Source organism: Coffea arabica, chromosome 7e, assembly GCF_036785885.1.
Source record: "Coffea arabica cultivar ET-39 chromosome 7e, Coffea Arabica ET-39 HiFi, whole genome shotgun sequence".
Taxonomy (NCBI): domain Eukaryota; kingdom Viridiplantae; phylum Streptophyta; class Magnoliopsida; order Gentianales; family Rubiaceae; genus Coffea; species Coffea arabica.
The window spans coordinates 24,981,894-25,002,914 of NC_092323.1; the positions used below are offsets into that span (position 1 = coordinate 24,981,894).

The 21,021-nt window shown below is 35.5% G+C and overlaps 1 protein-coding gene across 2 annotated transcripts; it reads right to left on the bottom strand.

Moving 5' to 3' along the window:
* Positions 1-6,747: 6,747 nt before the first annotated feature.
* LOC113738759 (putative late blight resistance protein homolog R1A-3) lies at positions 6,748-20,777 on the bottom strand. 2 transcript variants are annotated; one of them, XM_072058741.1, is made up of 8 exons: positions 20,550-20,777; positions 15,216-19,193; positions 10,721-11,155; positions 10,425-10,470; positions 8,857-8,893; positions 8,455-8,551; positions 8,235-8,381; positions 6,748-7,292 (listed from the first exon to the last, which is right to left on the bottom strand). In XM_072058741.1, exon 2 carries the CDS (start codon positions 19,186-19,188, stop codon positions 15,361-15,363), a length of 3,828 nt encoding a protein of 1,275 aa, XP_071914842.1. In that variant the 5' UTR covers positions 19,189-19,193; positions 20,550-20,777; the 3' UTR covers positions 6,748-7,292; positions 8,235-8,381; positions 8,455-8,551; positions 8,857-8,893; positions 10,425-10,470; positions 10,721-11,155; positions 15,216-15,360. The 2 variants fall into 2 exon arrangements, with proteins under 2 accessions (XP_071914842.1, XP_071914843.1); XM_072058742.1 differs by lacking the exons at positions 6,748-7,292; positions 8,235-8,381; positions 8,455-8,551; ... (1 more) ...; positions 10,425-10,470; positions 10,721-11,155 and adding an exon at positions 14,839-14,967.
* Positions 20,778-21,021: the final 244 nt, after the last annotated feature.

Sequence of the window (21,021 nt, forward strand, 5' to 3'; positions counted from 1 at the left end):
GAAATTCAAAGGGGAGTGAAGGTGAAAATTTTCCAATTCTGCCCCTATGTTGTCCATGACCCTTAGGGTGATTTTTAGTGATTCTAATGGTTTGATTATGATGTATACATGTTACAGGAATGGTGTAGAAAGTTTCATTGAAAAATAACATGATTTGGTTGGTCAATTGTGGTGATTTCAAAGGTTTAGCAAAACTGGAAAACTTTCCCTGATTGCCTAGGCAGTCTTTTTCTTTCGGCCATAACTTGTTACTCCGATATCGAAATTGAGTGCCGTTTGTGGCACTGGAAACTAGACATTCCCAGCTTTCTGTTGGTATAAAATACTTGTCCTGGTTCCACTTGAGCAAGCCAAACCATTTGTTTGAAATTCGCTGTCCTGTTTCGTTGCTTCCTGGAAGGCAGCACATGAGCTGTAACTTGATGCTCACGAACGAGCTAGTTATGGACAGATTTTGAAAACGGTTTCTTCTGAGAAAATATAGCCTTATGAGTCTATTTTAAACTCCACCAACCATGCTCAATTCCGAGTTGAATTGAGTGATTTATGATCAAAATTCGAATCTGGTCTTGTGAAGGAATACCATGCATTTGGACAGATTTGGAACGAACAATGATTTGGGACTTGATATCCGAAGCTTCTTAGTGTAAATCACCTATCAAATGTACCTTGGATATATTTTAGACATTACCTACTAGAATGAACCGTATTTGAGGTGTTTTATTGGCCAAACGTTTTGAAAACGGAAAAACGGAAGTCCAAGGCAGATTTGCCGAGGAACTTCTTGGGATTTTAGTGGTTTCGTTAACCAACTTTCCGTACATATTTTTCTATGAAAATTGATAGAGAAATAGTCCCTATATAGTAGTATTATACTGCTAAATTTGGTGCAATTCCGAGTCCATTTTGCTGCTCAACTAAACTTCCAAAGTTCATAATTTAAGTTTGGAAAACCCTTGATTAACAAGGAAATTTTAATAACTTTGAACTATCATATCTTGATGCTCAAAACTCCGATCCTTGATCTTCTTGTTGTGTTTTAAACCTTGCTTTCAACTCTAATTGAGTTATAAATTTTAGAGACTGGTTTGTACCGTACGAATTTTACCGAATTTCCAAACTTTGCCAAAAACCAACCTCGAAAACGGCCTTAGTGTTAAAACAGCAACTTTGAGTCAAATTTTGGATACCTTCCATTTGGAATCATGAAAAAGTGTATTCTAGGAACTTTTAGTACTTTGGAAGTAGTTTCCAACTGTACCAGATTTTCCAATTTTGGAATTGTAGAGAGTGAGATACGATTTTTCAAATTAAGTGTAACAAATCTGAAAATTTCTAACTTAAAGGAAATGGAGTTTTTCAAACACTCTCTTTTCCTTCGATATCACTTGATCGTTTTACACTCGATTTCAAAGATGAAAATCGGATTTTGCTTGTGTTTTAAAACTCCACTCTTGAGTCTCAATTTACGAGTAATTAAGGCACATTCTCGTGAAATTTTTTTAGATTGTACAAGGGTGCAATCTTCCTTAGTAATTGGGGTTTATAAGTGATAGTTTATTATTAAATGCTCAGGCGCTCAAGAGGACCTTCCAGAGGATCTCACGGGAGACGCCTAAACCATCATTTGAACTTGCTACTTGAATCACTCGATCAGTGCCAAGTGCATGAATTTGTTGCTAAGTGGTTAACTGTTTCTTATCCGTTATATGAATTTGAACTTTGTGAGACGAGTGTGTACTTTACTACACTCGTCCTCTTTCAAATGAAATTATATTTGAATTTTGCTATGTGAATTCATATCCGACTTGTACGTAGTAATGTGGATGTGATTCGTATTTGTGATTCGTATATGTGATTCATATTTGTGATTCGTATATGTGATTCGTATTTGTGATTCTTATTTGGAATCATCGATTGGAGCGATGCCTCGTTGACCACTGAATGATTGTAAGTACCACACCGATTTGGTGGGAGGTACCTCTCGAGTCGTCTCAGTACTCTAAACCTCTGAACGATAGCAAGTACCACACCGATTCGAGTGGGAGGTACCTCTCGAATCGTCTCAGAACCATTAAGCATTCTAAGTCGATTGGAGCGGTGTCTCATCGACCTCTGAAAGATAGCAAGTACCACACCGATTTGGTGGGAGGTACCTCTCGAATCGTCTCAAAACTATAAACTGAACGATAGCAAGTACCACACCGATTTGGGAGGGAGGTACCTCTCGAGTCGTCTCAAAAACATAAATGGAATATGTGAAGTGCTCCGAATTTAATTACCTACCCGGGTGACGGGGTATCGTCACGAGAAGGTATTTGAACCGAACTTTGGCAAAGCAATTGAAAATTAGCTCCTAAAGCTCCTGCATCCTACTCAAGTGTGTTTCTTATAAATTTAGAACTAGTTGAATGTTATAGCTTTCATATGGTGTAAGTGTTATTGTTATTGAACTACGTGTCTTGCATGTTTTCTTGCCCGCACGAGCATCCGCTCACCCCCGTTAGATTTGTTTTCCTTAACAGGAGCTGAAATGGGAGGAATTCTGGAGAAGCTTACTTGATGCTTCACTTGATTAGAATTGTGAATGTATTTGTTTAGAATTTGATTTTTGGAAGTTGTATATTTTGGGAATGTAAAGTAATTGGGTAGATTATGTTGTAAGACTTGAACGTTTATAAAGGAATTGACCTTCCTGTATCTCTTCGATTTTTAGTATCGATGGGATATTATTGAGTTTAAATTGAATCAGTACCGAGTCTTGGCGAGAGTTGGGCAGGCGTTCCGCCGATACCCTTGGGTTCGCCCTCGAGAGAAGTGGGGTGTCACAACCTAAGTTTTAGGAATTCGGGAATCCTAATGTAACACAAAATAATCTATTTTCAATCAGTATAACACCATCTGCACAAGTTATATATCCTTATTAATTGCTTTTACAACCTTACAATACAAGCATCATAAATTTAGCACTACCTGAGTTCTAGCAATTTTGGATTCCTAGCACAACATGAAAATAAATGATTCCTGATCGGTGTAACACTATCTACACAGTTTGCACTCCTTATTAATTGCTTGTGTAACCCTACAACACAAGTGTAATAAATTTAGGACTACCTAAATTCTAGCAATTTTGGGCTTTTAATGTAACACAAAATAAACGATTCCTAATTAGTATAAACACTATCTACACAAGTTGTACATCTTCACTAATTGCTCGTACAACTTCACAAGACAAGCATCATAAATTTAGCACCACCTAAATTCTAGCAATTTAGGATTCCTGACACAATACCTGCCAGTGTAACATTGTCTACACAATTTGTAAGTCCTTATTAATAGCTTGTACAACCCACAACACAAGTGTGATAGATTTAGAACTACCTAAATTCTAGCAATTTAGGATTCCTAACATAACACAAAATACACTGTTCTTGATCAGTATAATACTGTTTACACAAGTTGTACATCCTTATTAATTGCAAGTACAACTTTACAATATAAGCGTCATAAATTTAGCACTACCTGAGTTCTAGCAATTTAGGATTCCTAACATAACATGAAAATAAACCGTTTCTAATCGGTGTAACATCATCTGCACAATTTGTAACTCCTTATTTAATTGTTTGTACAATCTCACAACATAAATGTGATAAATTTAAGACAACCTAAGTTCTAGCAATTTAGGATTCTTAATGTAACATGAAATAATTTGTTCTTGATCAATATAACACTGTCTACACAAGTTGTGCCTCCTTAATAATTGCTTGTACAACCTCAAAATACAAGTGTGATAAATTTAGCAGCTGCTCAGGTAGGCTCTAATCATAATAATTGTGTTTCTATTATGAAGTTATACAAATAGTGGAAACTATATTACAAGCCATTTCAAGAACATTACATCCATTCCTCACCCTCTATGAACAATTTGCAAATCTGATTAAGATGAATATAAATAATTTCATGTTTTGTAATTCACTTTAAACTCTAAAAATTTACACAACTGATTTGTCGGTGCCACAAACAAAGATACATAAAAATTTATTGGTCGATGTTACAATGTTAACATGGTTGGATGCGATTTCTATTGTCTTCTGGCTGTGGTGACAATAATAAACCAGCCTACACATTAAACGGATCACTGTCAATTAAACATGACAAAGGAGGAAGGTTGTACAAGCATAACAATGGTACTCACATCTTCTTCAACAAATACAATTCTAGATTACCTGGACTAATAATAGGACTGCATTGCTTGCTTTTTCATGTAAATTTGGTGAAATTGCCAAAGAGGTCTAGACTTTTCACAAAATACAACAAAAATATTGTGAGTGAGAAAGGTTCATTTACAACAACTTATCAGCTATAACAAGTACCTTGAATGATTGCAAAGAAAGCTATATAGTACCCTTGACAAAACTATATTTGTTATAAAATTTATAGGCATTATCTTCTGTGTCAAACTCTATTCCTAATTGTGGAGTTCCACCTTTTGTCCACTTGATGCTTTCCACAATGCCAATTCCTAAAAATCACGCATGTACATTAGTTATTACAATATGACCCATTTAATGTACAAGTTGTGCGAAAAGGTTTTACATAATTATCAGTTACATATAGGGTATATACAATTAGGCGCCCATTGTATAACTATATGAACTCCATGTAGCCAATGAACAACAGTATAGTAAGTTCATTCTCACTTTATGTGTCATACACATGACATGACAGTACATAAGAACCAATAACCGAATGCAAATTTAAGTAATAGGTTAACTGCTATAAATTTATGACTACACTAGCATACAAAACATACAGCACTACACCATACCCACTAACAATGTGCACACTTTACAGAAATATGCAAATATCAACTATATCGAAGTTTCTAAAATGCAATCTAGCTCACATAACTACATTCACTGTGCTATACAAACTATGTAAGCAAGAGAAAGGTGAAGACTTAATTATTCTCATACTAAAAAATTAACAAATTGCAATTCACAAGGTCTACACTTCTAAAAGCACCATATTCATAAGGTATATCATGTAAATTAGCAGTAAATTATGCAAAAGCAAATCCAATCTAAGATGTTGCATGAGTTTGAGACTTCTAGAAGTAGTAAAAAGGTGTGCATATCACTGCCCTCCATTTTACAATATACATACCGTAATCTTCACCTAACAAGATGTACACTATGGGAAACATATTGTACACAACCACACACCATATGTACACTTAGCTCTTTATCGATGAGTAACAAATTACACACTCTAACAGACACAAAGTACATCACTTAGTTCTTTATATATGTAGTACCATCCACTTAATAGCTCATGATTTACGCATAAATCATATCTGGGCAATGCATACTCTCTAAGGCCCGATGACAAAATAACGAAATTTGCACATGTGTACTCATACCAAACTAGTGACTATTGCATCGCTTTTTGTACAAACACATAAACACAATGATTGGCCATCACGTAATTGCTCATCATTTTATCATATAGTCCTCATACACAAACTTTACAAATGATTTCTTTCGTCGATTACAATTGTATATTTTTGAGCCTACAAGTAACCACAATTCAATAAATGGGTCAGTGCCATTACCTTTGTCGGACTCCGACATTGTATTTGACCACCATGCTGTATATGGTTTGCTTCAAATTGCTGTGCACTTTACCGAATTTGCTGGAGATGGATATAGCTGTCTTTGGCCTCTTCCCTACTTCATATCACCCTCATTATGGTGGTCGGAATATTGTGTGGCACAAAGTTACTGTACTTTTCTTCTCGATGATTCCATAGTTGAAAGCCACCACTAACATAAGACAAAGTGCATCTTCTTTCTTCAGTTCAAATTACCCCACACATCTCCTTCCAATGATTCTGCCCTCCTCCCCAAAATTTAATGTATGCAAGTTTATCTTTGTACTGATTTTTTCCTTTCCTAACTAGACAGAGAATGGTGTTTTGTTCATTATTATGGTAGGTGATTTTTCCCGGGTTTCATTTCAAAGTCACAAACCAAATCACAAATTCATTTCAAATTTTGAAATTTTGAAAAGCCTGTTTGGTTCTAACAGAGTCTGTTAGGGTAAGCAACCCCTTTTATTTTTTTTATTGGCCTAACTAACTGAAACGAGGTCGTTTTGGCTTTGCTTATTCCTTGGCGACGTGGCTGTTGCTGGACCTCTTGTTTCGTAATGTAAGAGGACCGCTCCTGAACGGTTCCTCTGATGACCGTTTGTGCCCCATATCCATAGTTGCCTTGGACTTTTCCGTTTTGTACATTGTATGAAACTGCAGCCACCATAAATCGATCAACAGCGAAATTTTCTCTTTGCCTCTATATCATTTTTTTCTTGATTGTTCTTGTGGATTTATGTGCGATTATCTGTGTGGGCCTTTCAAGTATTATAGAGAAATCAAAATATTAATCGATTTTGTGCATGACTTTTATGAAGAAAATTAATGCAATTTATTTATTTTTTACTCGATTACCATAGTCAGTTTTATGCAGAACAAAATGTTTGTGCTGTTAACAACTAGTTTCTTAAAGTGTATCCAGTTTTTGTTGCACCAGCACTCAATTGCTGATTCAAAGACAAAATTAAGACTCTTGACTGCTGAAATTTTGAGAACAAATGCATAGACAAAGGTGATAAGGTTTTCTTCAGAAGATGACTGAGAAATGAAAGAACCAAACAACAAACTTTGGAATAGAATCCAATTCTATTGCTCTTTGGTGTCTTCCTCATATAATTCTAAACGAAGCATGCTGGGGAGCTAGAACAATGGGATCCAGGGCTTCTCTGTCAAGAACCAGATATTAAAAAAAAAAAAGAAAAAGAAAGAGAATGTATGGGATCCAGGGCTTCTCTGTCAAGAACCAGATATTAAAAAAAAAAAGAAAAAGAAAGAGAATGTAAGTTAAACAGCTCATGCTATGCCTCCGATGAGCGAGATAACTTCAGAGATCAGAAGTTTCAGCCAAGAATCTTGTCCCACTGGAGCACTTGGTGCAGGCCAGCCATCCAAGAAGATGATCACCTCATCAATGCATGCTCCAATTGTTTGTTAATTTCTTTTGGTTTTCCTTCAATCTTTTGTATAGTATTCTGCACCTTTACATACTTTAAATTAAGAACCTAGAAAAGGAAAAAATAGAATCAGACATTCATACGTGAAATCTGTCATTCCTGCTTCTTGCTTGCTCATATTTACCACTAGCTGGCATCTGATCTGCAAACCAAAAGTCAGGAACTTCTTCTCTTCCACATTGGACCTGGATACATTTGAAGTATTATATGAGCTAGTCTACAAGTATCAAACTGTTTCCAAGATAATTCACTATGGCTGCTTAAATAACAGTGCAGAAGTTATTTGGAACTTTTCTTTTTCTTGAGATGTGAAACTCAAGCTTCTGATGTAAGATCAGGCATCAAAAAGAAAATGGCAGCCATCATCATCTCTCTCTCTGTCTTACAGTTTCACACAGACCGACAAACTGTACACCCAAGAAAATCTTGATTTTATATGAGACTAATTTTGATCCTTAAGATTGATTCAAAGACACCTGCTCAAGATGCAACTTCAACAACCAAAGGGAAGTCAGATCTGAAATAATGTGGTAATAATCCATTCATCAAGTTTTTTTTTCCTTTTCTTTTTTAATTTGCTCATTTCCTCGACATCCAAAACCTTTCAGCAGCTTTTCAGTGAATCAACTAGATGGATAATCTAGAATCATGAAATATTTCAAAGAAAAATGTTATGAAAGATTCTCTCAAACATACACAGCAAGAGTAGTTATTGGAAGCACATTAAATTGTTCGTCTTCAAGAAATGAAGGAAACTTTCTAATGCCAACATCTGAAATTTTTTCCAATTTGGCTTATATATGGACATCAAAAAGTCAAAACAAGATGGCGGAGGGCCAAGTCTAAAGCAGAAAGAGTTGCAAAGTTTTGAACAATCTAGAAGAACATCGCAGAACAAACTCTGCCAAGAAGCAGAGATAAGCAGAACAAACTCATCTACCAAGATGGTGAAGAAAAGGGAAAAAGTCAATCAGAAGAGCAAAAATCTTTGCAGTCACCACATATTGGTGATTCTAGAACATAAAAACTAGAAGCAGGAGAACTCCCTTAAAACAGTTTAGCAAGGTAATTGAACATGACCACATCTGTTCCAAGCTAGATTTATATACACAAGCACCTTGACCTACCTACTTGATATTGGCAATTGCATGCAAAACCACAATATTTGAGTGCGGTGCGACCTCAACAAAATGTGAGACAAGCATCATGTTCTCTCAGATTGAAGTTGCAGGAGCTGTTTAATTATGCTGAATGTTATCAGAACTACAAGATAACTGCAGAAAGAAAGGAAAATTAGGGAAATTAATGGATTCTAAAACTTTGCAATTAACGGATCCTAAAACTCACCAAATTGAGTTTCAGCTTTGTGTGTTTCTGCAGGTATGTGAATTGGTAACTTTTGTGCAACAGTCACTCAGTGGGATTTTCCTCCGTTTTCCATTACCTAATAGAAGCCAAAAAAAAAACGAAAAGAAAATCCAATGTGCATCACAGCAATAGCAGAAGTAGGAGTAATTTCTTGGCTCACATCCAATTTATAAAGCCTATTTGAACTAAATTTTTTTTTTTTAAAAAAAGGAGGAAGTAAGAAAGAAATGGATTTCTGAGCAATTTGTTATGAGCGGAGAAACAAAGTCTGTGTTACTCTGACAAAATCATACTGAAGGAGTAGGAGAAAAATAAAAATAAGAATACTAAAAAAAGAATTATACTGAAGGAATAGGAATATAAAAGAATATATTTACATACGTGGTTGTGCTGAGCTGATTCTGGGGATCATATGAATCTGCAGCAGCAGTGAAGAGGGCTTCAGAAACTGGAACAATAGTGTTATGAGAAGTATTTAACATTGCATGAAAAAAGAACATAAAGAACATTTCAGCAGATAATTACAAAAAGCTTCACAAACTATTACAATGGTAATCACAATTAGCAAGTTCAGATTAAAGCATTAGGAACCTCCAAAAGTTGTTTTCTCTTTTGAGAAATAATTTTATCCTGACTGATTTAACATAAACAAGTACTGATGGAGTATAACATCTCACGTAACATGTCGAATCCATGTCTGCATGGACTCTCCTGGCAAACGTAACAATTGTTGAACGAACACATACGCTTCACTACCTAATATATGATGTAAGGAAGTTGACTCTGCTTTCTGACATAAACAAAAGAAAATGTGTATTTGCGTTACACTTTAGAGTCTTTAGAGCCTCATTTCCCATTGTTCTTGTATTTGCTTTACTAAATGCATAGCAGAATCGTGACAGGATACAGCCTCAATCAGTTAAACAATTGAAATTATGATGAAATAAATTTAACTGATAAGCACAAATGGTCTAGTGAGAAAAACTATGCAGACTCAGCACATTTTTGTGGTCTGTTAGAAATCATTACAAGTAGCGGCAGGAGAACTCCTTACGACAACTTTATCAAGCAAATTGTACATGATTACTTCTATTTCAAGCTGAATTTAAGGACGCGCATCTTGACCTACTTGATATTCGCAGAGCACTTTGTGTAGCAATGGCATTCGAGAGCATTCACACTTCAAAAAATTGCAGGATAAGCATAGGATTTTTCAGATCGAAGTAGCAAGGCTCGTTAGGCTGAATTTGATCAGAACAGCAAGAGAATTTAGGATAGAATTCGAAGAAACAAAAGAAATTAGGAAAAACAACCAAGGCTGGCAATACTAATCCAATGACATTCTCAAGAGGCACAAAGGTTTGCTTGTGTATCTGTAGGTCTGGCAATAGCTTCTCTTTCGTCTTAGCTCCTCTATGTCCATCTATTGCTATGTGGTATTTGCCTCCTCCCACCCTTTCCAATCAGGGGAAAAAAATCTCAGCAATTGCATTAATTGATCATTATACATGGATGTTGTTCCAATTATAGTTTCCTTCTGACGATAGCTGTTGGTAGTGATAAATTAAAATAATTTGCAATGGAGGTCTAATTTATTTCTAGAGAGCATTTATCATACAATAATTAACACAGAAATCTTAGGTTAAGCTTTTCAAAAGAGAATTTGCAGATGGTTCCTTGATTCTCTGTTGTAACGTTTTAACGTTAGACAATATCAGATTCTAGATATGTGAAATGAACATTGAAGAGAGAGAGAGAGAGAGCAATGGTTGGATTAGAAACAGTGATAAGCAGGAACAAAAGGGAAAAGATAAAGAGCAAAAGGAGCAAAATTCTACGCTACAAGGTTGCAATAGCATACTGCATTCTTTGCATTTCAAAATGAACAGGAAAAAAGGGAAAAGAAAGTGTCGGCTCATTCAGTTATTTGACTGGGATGAAAAGTGTACCTGGCATATATTTCTGTGCTCAGCTGGTTGCAAGGATCACACAAATCTGTAGCCATATTAAAGAAAATTTCAGAAATTGGGATGATTGATAATAGACATTATGAAATATTGAAGGAAATAAGAACATCAGAATATTACAGAAACAATTTTGATAGACAATGGTGAATTCATAAATGCATGACTCATCAAATCAAAGAATTGGGAAGCTCCAGAAATTGCACTGAGAAACATAAAAAGTTATACTAGCATTGAACTGATTGAACATATGCGAATAGAACAGTGGTAGTATATCTAACCTGATAAGTGGAACCCGCTCTGCCTTTGAGTCTCTGCCGACTCAAGATGATACATTAACAGCACCCATTGCAAAATGTGATGAGAGGAAATCGAGCCTGGTAGTGATGGCAGGCTGGTAAACTACGACACTTGAATCCGGGGCGTCTCTGCTTAGAACCGGATCAGAAGAAGAAAGAGCAGAAAGGATAAACAGCTCATGCTAAGCCTCCAATGAGTGAGATAGCACTAGATGATCCACCCACAGGGAAGTTTCAGTTCAAGAACCATCCCAGCTACTTGAGGGCTTTCCCCACTGAGGAATTTGATGCAGGCCAGCAATCCAAGAAGACTATCGCATCCTCAATGGATGCTCCGATAGTTTGTTGATTTGTTTTTATTGTCCTTTCAATCTTCTATATATATTCCGCTCCTTTAGGTACTTTCAAACTAAGGAGCTAGAAGGAAAAGGAAAAAAATGAGAATCAGAGCATTTCTTAAAAATATATAAAATAAAACAAAATTTCATCACTGGGATGCAGAGAGCCCAAATATGTTTTCACATATTAGTATGTATGCCTCACCGATTACAGTAACCAGAATCAATCTCAACCAAATGACTTTCACTTCTACATCTTTCCCCCTGTTTAGACTAAGTTTATGAATCTGGACTTACTACCACAATCTGCCCTGTATCTTACCAGTTAAGGATCCTTCTCATAGACTAGAGTTGGATGGCGAAGAATTGAAATGCAAACTGATTGCAAAGCTGCCATTGAAACAATATACAAGACAGGTTTGGTTGAAACACCAATTGGCACCATCATCGAAGATATTAGACTTTTGAGTGACATGTTCCAAGACTGTACTTTTTCTTTTGTGTATAGAGATGGAAATAGATGTGCTCATAAAATGGCACAATTTGCAACTAAACTTGTTTCCAAGGTAATATGGGAACAAAGTTTCCCCCTGTGGCTCAAAGAGAGTATACAGGAGGATAATAGGACCAATGTCCGTTTATGTAACTAAAATCTTGTATTATCAAGTTCATATATATAAGAACATTACCGTTTGAGGAAAAAAAAAAAATCTAAATTTTTTGTATCATTAGTTACCACAGATATAGGGAAAGCAAAATTAAATACTTGGTGATCAAGGTGTTATGTCGACACCAGATTCTGTATGTGATCAAATACTTGTTAATATGAGAAGAATCATCTAGCAATCGACAATTGACTGCAGAGCTTAGGTTACGAACCACTGAATTTGTAGATAGCAATTAAGTAGATCAATAGACCTATACTTCCCTGTAAATCCTTTGGCTTCGTACAGGTGGCAAACCGCATTCAATGCTTTGATCAACAAAAAAATTGCGAATTCACAAAAAAAAAAACTTTAGTAATGCTTCAAGGTAAGTTATTTTCCATCCGTTGGGGTAAAACATCTTAGGGACTGCTTGTTTCACATATTGGAATCGGAAATGGAAATGGAATCATAGACTCTGGTTTTAGAATTAAACTTTTCATTCCAATATCTAGTTTGGTTCACACATTGGAATTAGCATCATTCCAATTCCTGATGCTTGGTTTGATGAGTGTTTCGGAATTAAATGCAATTAAATTCCAAATTTACCCCTGATATAACAATTCTTATAAAATAAAGGGTTAATCACATTTAATCCCCTTAAGGTATACCCCATTTCTCAGTTTATCCCCTAACCTTTAATTTTGCTCACTTAACCCCCTATAGGACAAAACTGCCCTTGCATTATTTTGACTTTTCATTTACCTTGTTTTCTTTTCTTTTATTTCTTTTTCTCTTTCTTCTTTATTTAATTCTTCCTCTTTCTCACAAAAATTTTCACCTTAATGATTGAAGTTAAAAAAGAGGAATTGCAGAGATCTATCTTCTCCTTAAATGATTAAAAAAATATTCAAATCACTTTCCTAAAATACAATTTTTTTAGCCTTTCAATTCTTTTAATTTTGGGTTTTCCTCTTTCCTTGCTAGTTTCTTATTTTATTTCCAAGAAAATATCTTAAGATGAAATTGTGACCTGATTAATAATCATCAATTGAAATTTGTGACACGTGGCATCATACAAAAAATAAAAATTAGTTTTTGATGCCTTTTAAACTTTCACCCAGAAATATGCAATTACAAACTCAAAACAAAAATTTTCGTTGAAATGGAATTTCTATTGGGAAGGATGAAAGAGAGAAGAAAGAGAAAAAGAAATAAAAGAAAGGAAAACAATTTCATCTTATGATATTTTCTTCAGGATAAAATGAGAAATTAGAAAGGAAAGAGGAAAATCCAAAATTAAAAGAATTGAAAGGCTAAAAAAATTGTATTTTAGGAAAGTGATTTGAATATTTTTTTTAATCATTTAAGGAGAAGATAGATATCTGCAATTCCTCTTTTTTTAATTTCAATCATTAAGATGAAAATTTTTATGGGAAAGAGGAAGAATTAAATAAAGAAGAAAGAGAAAAAGAAATAAAAGAAAGGAAAACAAGCTAAATAAAAAGTCAAAATAATGCAAGGGCAATTTTGTCCTATAGGGGGTTAAGTGAGCACAATTAAAGGTTAGGGGGTAAACTGAGAAATGGAGTATACTTTAAGGGGATTAAATGTGATTAACCCTAAAATAAAAGAATTACACATATGACAAATTAACATCTCCATAATTGTAACTACAATAGTTATTAACTTTTTTGATAAAACATAAGAAAATCATAAACTATAAAAAAAATTAATACCAGAAAATAAATATAGTGGCTGTATTAACAAGGAGTAAATTTCCAAAAAGAGAGTTTTTAAACTAACTTCCCAAAGGGTGGCGATTTTTGAGTCTCTTCCCAAAGGGTAAAAAACGCATCCAAGGAATGCGTTCTTCCAAATAAAAACGCAACTTTCAAATACGTTATTTTAATTTTCATAAATTTGTTTAAATATGAAAAATTGATTAAATAGCGCATAACATACTAGCTATTTGTGGGAAACTGACAGGTTTTGTAGTATGTTTTGTACCAGCTCTTTATGGGAAACATACCAGCTCTTTATGAAAAAAATTGGTTAAATAGCGCCCAAAGGAAAACTAGTATGTTTTGTATTTAACATAAATTAAATATGTGAAAGTTAAAAAAAAAAAAATTTGCTCATAACATACCTGCTTTTTATGGGAAATTGGCAGGTTTTGTTTTTAATGCACTATTTAACCAATTTCGTTGACCTGTGGAGTCCTCCCTCTTCCAAAACATGAACGGCTCATCAGTCAAAATCTCAGAGACCTCAACAATACATACATGATTTAACCCTAGGCAACCTGTAAATTCAAACTATCTGCAGTTTATAAATGAAAGGGATTGCGTTCACTTTTCTAAAGGTACTTTGTAGTCAGGAAAATTTGGTAAAATATAAAACCAGAAGTTTTGGGTCGACCCAGATCGTCCATTTCTTTGCTGGCTGAGGATTTTCCACAATCTGCCAAAAGATATGTAGGCCAAATTCGAGAAGAACAAGAGTTGTTATGATTGAGTGCCTCTTTATCGCTGAAGATATTTGCCCATTCCTATCCCATTTAGATCTACTTTAGATTTTTTTTTTCAAGAAATTTTGGATAAGAGATGAAGACTATATGATGAAGAAGAAGAGATAGGAAATCTGATGAAGAAGAAGAACAAAAGCTGCGGCGTGTGATGGAGAGAAAGAAAGGATAGGTCCGTCATAAATGTTGTCTGAGAGAATAAGTTGAGGGTTTTGTCCAAAACTTCCCAATTTGCTCGGGAATGGGATAAGTCCGATTTTTTAGAAATCATTCCAAAATTTGCATTCCAATAGACTTAACCCAAGTAACAAATAAGGGGTTCATTCCTTTATGTGATTCCCAAACCCTTTAACCCAGCAGTCCCTTAGTTTATAATATTTTCTCGCAAAACAAATGGTCTCCAAACACCAGAAACATTTTCTGAAAAAATATTTTGCAACCAAACAAATGGACCGCTTGTCCAAAAATTTTGGATGCATTTTAGCTTTATAATTTGGAATAATGACAAGCTTAAAAAAAAATCGACCACAAATATTCTTGGCATTTCAAAATAAATAGAAAACAGAAGGACAAAGAAAGTGTCAGGTCAATCTGCTATCTGATTTCAAAAAAAAAAAAAAAAAAATATTTAGTACTCTCACTGGAATACATTACAGGAATAAAAAAGTGTGCCTGGAATGTATATGCTTGTGCTCAGCTGGTCGTAAGGATCAAGCAAATCTGTAGCCATGTTGAAGAAAAATTTTAGAAATTGGGATAATTGATCATAAACGTTATGAAATATTGAAGGGAATAAGAACAGCGGAATAGTTTCAAAACGTGTTTGATAGACAATGTTGAATTCATAAATGCATGACTAATCGAATCAAAGAATTGGGAAGCTCCAGAAACTGGATTGACAAACATGAAATGTTATAGAATTGAATTGATTGAACATATACAAATACAAAAGCGATAGTATATCTAACCTGATAAGTGGAACCCGCCCTACTTTTGAGTCTCTGCCCACTCAAGAAGATACATCATCAGCACCCGTTGCAAAAAATGTGATGAGAGGAAATCGACTCTCTTTCTCAGTTGGCACTAAGAAGAAACCATGGACTGTTGCCAATTTTAAATAATAATAACGATCTTTAGATCTTCATTTCCCATATCCATCTGTTCTTGCTGAATTTGCTTCACAGAATTTATGGCAGACTCATGACACCATTTCACCTCAATCATGTCAAGAGTAAGGGTTTCCCCTAAACAAGAAGGGACCTCTTCCAGACTTAAACACTTCTCTAAAACCAATTTCTCAAGACAGCAAAAATTATCACATGATGCAGTCCACCAGCGAATGTCCAAGCATGAAAATTTCAAGCATCGGAGATTTTGGAACTCCCCTTCTTCCATTTCCCATTTTCCCCCCACAAAGGAATCATAGTATAATTTAAGCACTTTAAGGTTAGGCAGCTTTCCAATTGCTGAAATTTTACTCCATGGCTGACGACTATTTAAAAGAGTCAACTTTCTCAAATTCAATGGGAATACAAACTCATATCCAGCAAATCTACCCATTTTAAGTGATTCTAAACGACTCAAGTAGTCCAGCATGAGAATCCCATCGTGATATTCAGCAGATGCGCCGTATTCAGAATCCCAATTGTGATTCCCATTCACGCATGTTAGCCTGCGGATGCTCGGTAACTTTGAGAGTATCTTTTGCAAGCTTTGACTTTGAGAAGAGGGATCGATTGCAAGGGATAAAGTTTCTAAGTGCTCTAAATCTGGGGATCCTTCAAGATTGTCGATGGGAAATTTGAAACCACCAGTTCCATAATTTGGGAAAACAACAAGATGCTTTAATGTTTTAATGTTCCAGATAGCGTTCGGTAACAGAAGATTAAAAATAACGGGTCCTCCTATAGCCAAAGTTTCTAACCTTGAGAGGTTGGCTATTGCAGATGGGATTTTCCCAATTTCCCATTGAATCCTCGAGTACCGCAAGTGAACAAGGAATAATACTTCCCTTGGAAAATACCGACTAACCATCTCCCCCAAATCCAACACTCTAAGAAGTTTAGATAACAGAAATTTGAGTGAGCTTCCATCCAGCGGCCGTCCATATTTACTATCAGGGAAGAGCAAACAACGCAAATTGGGAAAAAACAGCCTTGACTTTATAAGTTCCCAACTGGTAGCATGGAAAATGGATAGCCGGTGGAGGTTATACGGTCTAGTAAAAGTAAGAAGGTCATCCCCATATAAAATCTGAAGAAAATTTTCTTCTTTTGCTTTCTCCACACAAAACTCATGTACCAAATCATGAATTCGGCAAACTTCGATCCCACCTAAAGATCTTCGATGTGTAGGCATAACTAAACTTCTCCCAATAAGATCCATCAAATAGTTGTCTGCCACATCCTCTAAACTCTTTCCTTCAATCTTTCGCACGAATCCTTCAGAGATCCAAAGCCGTAACAACCTTCGGACTGGAATGTCTCGGCCTTCCTGAAATGCACCCAAGTAAAGAAGGCATGGTTTCAAATAATCAGGTAAATAATTATAACTGTACTCAAGTGTCTTCATGCAGTGTTCATTTTCCACAAAAATGGTGGAACTTAGACGTCTTGCGACTTCTTCCCAGCAATCTTGTTGAATAGTATCAAGAATTCCAGCAACAAGGACAACTGCAAGAGGTAGGCCCTTACAGCATTTTGCTATGTGCAGTACAACTTCACTTAATGTTGGAGGACAATCTTCTTTGGCAAATAGCTTCTTCTGCAGCAATTCCAAACTCTCTTTATCAGTAAGTGGGCGAAGATGGAGAGGCTTGCTATCAGGTTTAATTTCCAAAGACAAGTTATGAAATCTGCTGGTTAAGAGTATCCTGTTTCCAATGCAATCATCTGGCAATGAGTGTTTCAACAAATTCCACCCCTCAATGTCCCAAACATCATCCAAAACGATGACATACCTCTTCCCTTTCAATTGCTGGTACAGCTTTGCAGCCAAATCATCTTCATTCATCTTATGATATTGGTCACTACTCCTAGAATCAATTACACACAAAATCTGCAGTAACAAATTGTGCTTGCTATATACTTGAGAAACAGTACACCAAGCACAAATATGGAAATGGAACTTTATTGAAGGATCACTGCAGACATTCTTGGCTAAAGTTGTCTTACCAAGCCCAGGCATACCCACCACGGCAACAACATTGAGCTGGCTTGATCCTCTCATAAGTCTATCAATTATACTTTCCACCTGGTCATTGAGACCTACTAGAGCTTCATTAAATATTGGAGCAACAATTTGTGATGGCATGTGAATGGTAGTCTTGGTAACTTTCAGGGTTTCACCATCATATCTTATGCTATCATAGATCTCTTCAGCCTCAATTTTCATAAGCTTGATATCTCCAGCAAAAGCATTCAAACACCCTTCTTGTTTATCACCAAGCAGTGCAGAGTCAATTTCTAATTCTACACTGTATGCAACCTTCATGACACGACTCCAAAGAGTTTGGAGTTTTTCATTTTGGTTGCGCTGCTCCACAATATTTCCTAGGAAAGCTCTTAAGAATACAAGATCTTCTAGGATTGTGCATATTGAATTGTTTGGGAAAGCAATTGAATCAGTAGTAGAACTTGCTAGTTCCTTGAGACTTTCAAGAAGAAAATCAAGAGAGCCGAGCTCGTTAGTCTTAGGGAAACTAAGTGATGATGATGGTAGTGGATAAATGCACACAAGTTCTGCAATGATCAACTTCAGCACTTCAAGCAAATGAGAAAGCGCTAGATCTGTTTCCTTCTGCAAGCCTTCTTTCATTTCATTCACAGAAAGGGAGAAAATCACAATTCCTGCATCAGAAACTACAACTCCAATGAGATCCTTCATCTCATCATTTAGCTCATTGAACTTCTCCTGCACCCGGCTAAGAAGGATGATTAGGACTCTTACTCCCTCGTGGAGTTTTAGCATTTGATCCTTCACTGGAACCAAGAAACTGGTATAAGATTCTAATAGCTCCATAAGACTAAGCAGGAGATAATCAATAAATTCAGCCAATTGATGCTTATTCTCCTCCATAGCTAACGTGTAGGATGATCTTGATAACTTGGAAGCTGTCAAAACATGGATATAAATTTCTCGGACTTGTGGAACAACAGGATCAATCTTCTTGTGTATCAATTGAGAAATTTCAGTTTTTATCTCATTGCACATTTGTTTATCATCTCTTTGAAACCAGGATCTACAGATCAGGCTTGCAGCATTGACAGCCACAACTTCAACGTGAACCAACAGATCTTTTAAGTGCTCACCCTCAACAACTTGTAGTGTCACAAACCGAATGAAACTCTTCAAGAACATTAGCTTCTCTAGAAGGGTTCGCATTACAATTTTCAAATCTTCATCAAATTTATAATATCTGCCATAAAGATGCCTCAGATTCTCTGAAATGGAATCAATGAAATCCACAACAAGTTGTAAATCTCCCAGCGAGTAGTAGAGAAACAAACTGATGATGTCGAATTCCTTGATATCTGAATCAAAAAACAACCACATATTATCCTCGAGTCTGGCGAGCTCAGATCTGATGTCACTATGATTTGATGCACTAGACTGAATATGTCTGAAAAAGGCAGAGTCAAGTCCATGTGTTATCCCCCTAACTAGATCTTGAATCCTGAACGAAATACTGTTAAGTCTGAAACTATCAGATTTAGCATCACCATTTTCCTCCTTATCGCATTCCAAACGCATAAATTGATTGCTCCTCCTCTTCCTACACTTTCTAATATATAGATCAAAGGATTTCAATATACATATCCCCGTCTTTAGGTTTCGGATATAATAATCGAGCTGAAAGTTGAGTGTCCAGTTAATCCGGTCCAGATGATCTGAAGCAAAATCGAAGCAACCAGTGCTACTGCCTGAGGAGATGTTCATCATGGTACCTACTTTTCACTTTGATATCAGAATTCTGTCTGTTTAGCTGTTGATATTTAAGATCTACAATTTTCTTATGATCTAACAACAATAGTCACACATTGCTGTCAAGAGTCTAGACTCTTTTTTTCTTTGTGTCTGTGCTGTGTGGTAGGGGTGGTGGAGCCTAAGGATCAAAAGTGGATAAGGCAATTATTAGTCATTTTAATTTGTAACAAGCATGCTATATGAGTAGGCTTAGACTTGTTTTTCGTTGGAACTATTGAATTACCATATGAGGAAATGAGGCATATTTAAGTCTTTCCAAATAAAGATCCTGAGCTGATTTGCTAAACTAGAAAAGGACATTTTGCATGATCCATGGCTGCCATTACCCAATTTTCTTCAATTAAAATCAGTGATTTTTTTTAACATAGAGTATAAATGAAGAGAAAGTTCCATGAATTGAAATACATCTATCCATCTATATCTATACTATATAAGGGCAAGTTTGCAATACTGAATTGGTGCGTTAGATTTCGTATTCCAAAAATACGCTCACTATAGATTTTAATAACTTTGTTCTGCTTCCAAATATGAATATCCTTTCTTATATTGTTAAGGCTATTTATGAAACACCAACAATGAATTTTTAGCTTAGAAATATAAATTCTATTGAAATAAATTTTCTTAATTTTCCTGAGGAGAAGTATGGAAAGTAAATGTTCAGAAAGAAGTTTTAAAGATTACATTGGTGGTCAATTAATTGCATAATCAAATATAGAGATCTCCTAAAGTTTCTTGAGCAATATTATGGAAAGAAAATGTTTGGACAGAAGTTTTACAAATTTCTTTAAGCAGTCAATTAATTGCATAAACAAATATGGAGATTTCCTTAATTTTCTTGAGCAATAGTGTGACAATAAATTGTTTGGAGAAAATTTTTAGAAACTTCTTTGGCAATACACTTGGAAACTAAACAAGAATAGTTTATCAATTTCTTATTCAACATGATTGTTATGATTGTAAGGAAACTTTCCTGGAAGCACTTTTGGAAATTAAAGAAGAATATCAAAAAAAATTTTAGGAATAAAATTTTAGACTGAAGGAAATACTCAAGGAAAGTGTTTAAAATCAAACTTTACATGAAAATGCAAAAAATACATATATATTATTGCATATGAATTTTAGAAATCAAGTGAAGTTATATTTAGAAGAAAATTTCTTAGTATGATAGATCAACGTGAGATTCGAAATCAACTAATTGAAGGAATTACACCAAGTGATGTGGTTCTTCTAGTCTCGTACTGGCAAGGCATAATTACCAAAATTGAGCTTCTGTATGTCAGCCTTTAGGAAGAGCTCAATTCGGTAATTAAAAATACCTGTCGTTGATGAGCACCGTAATCAACTCTTTTTGAAGAAATTGACTGCTGAAGCTCCAGCAATCCGCACCAGCTTCGCCACCTCCCCAACAACCGCCTCTTACTCCACTCCAATAGTTAAAACTCAGTAAATTTATTTTAAAAAATGCAAATTTTTTTTGTGGGATTTCTTTGAAAAGTATACTACCATACAAGCAGATTTGTGAGAGTCACTGAATGTCTGCGACGAGATAGTCCGCGGTAGCAGGGCTTCACTTTCTCGCCCACTAAACAAGGGTTTTGTGAAGAATATGCTTTTAACTTTTCTTGCCCACAATAATGCTGCCTTTCGCTTTTCCAAATAAACAAAGGTTCTGTGAAGAGGAATAGAGGATACTTTCCGCATTTCACACCAGGTAGTGGCGCTTTTCAACGAACCTTTGTTGCATCCATTAAGGCAGAAACATGAGTCGTTTTTGTGGTCAGTTTCAGG

Excerpts from the sequence above, each read along its gene's own strand:
- LOC113738759 (XM_072058741.1), bottom strand. The coding sequence starts at position 19,188 with ATGATGAACATCTCCTCAGGCAGTAGCACTGGTTGCTTCGATTTTGCT.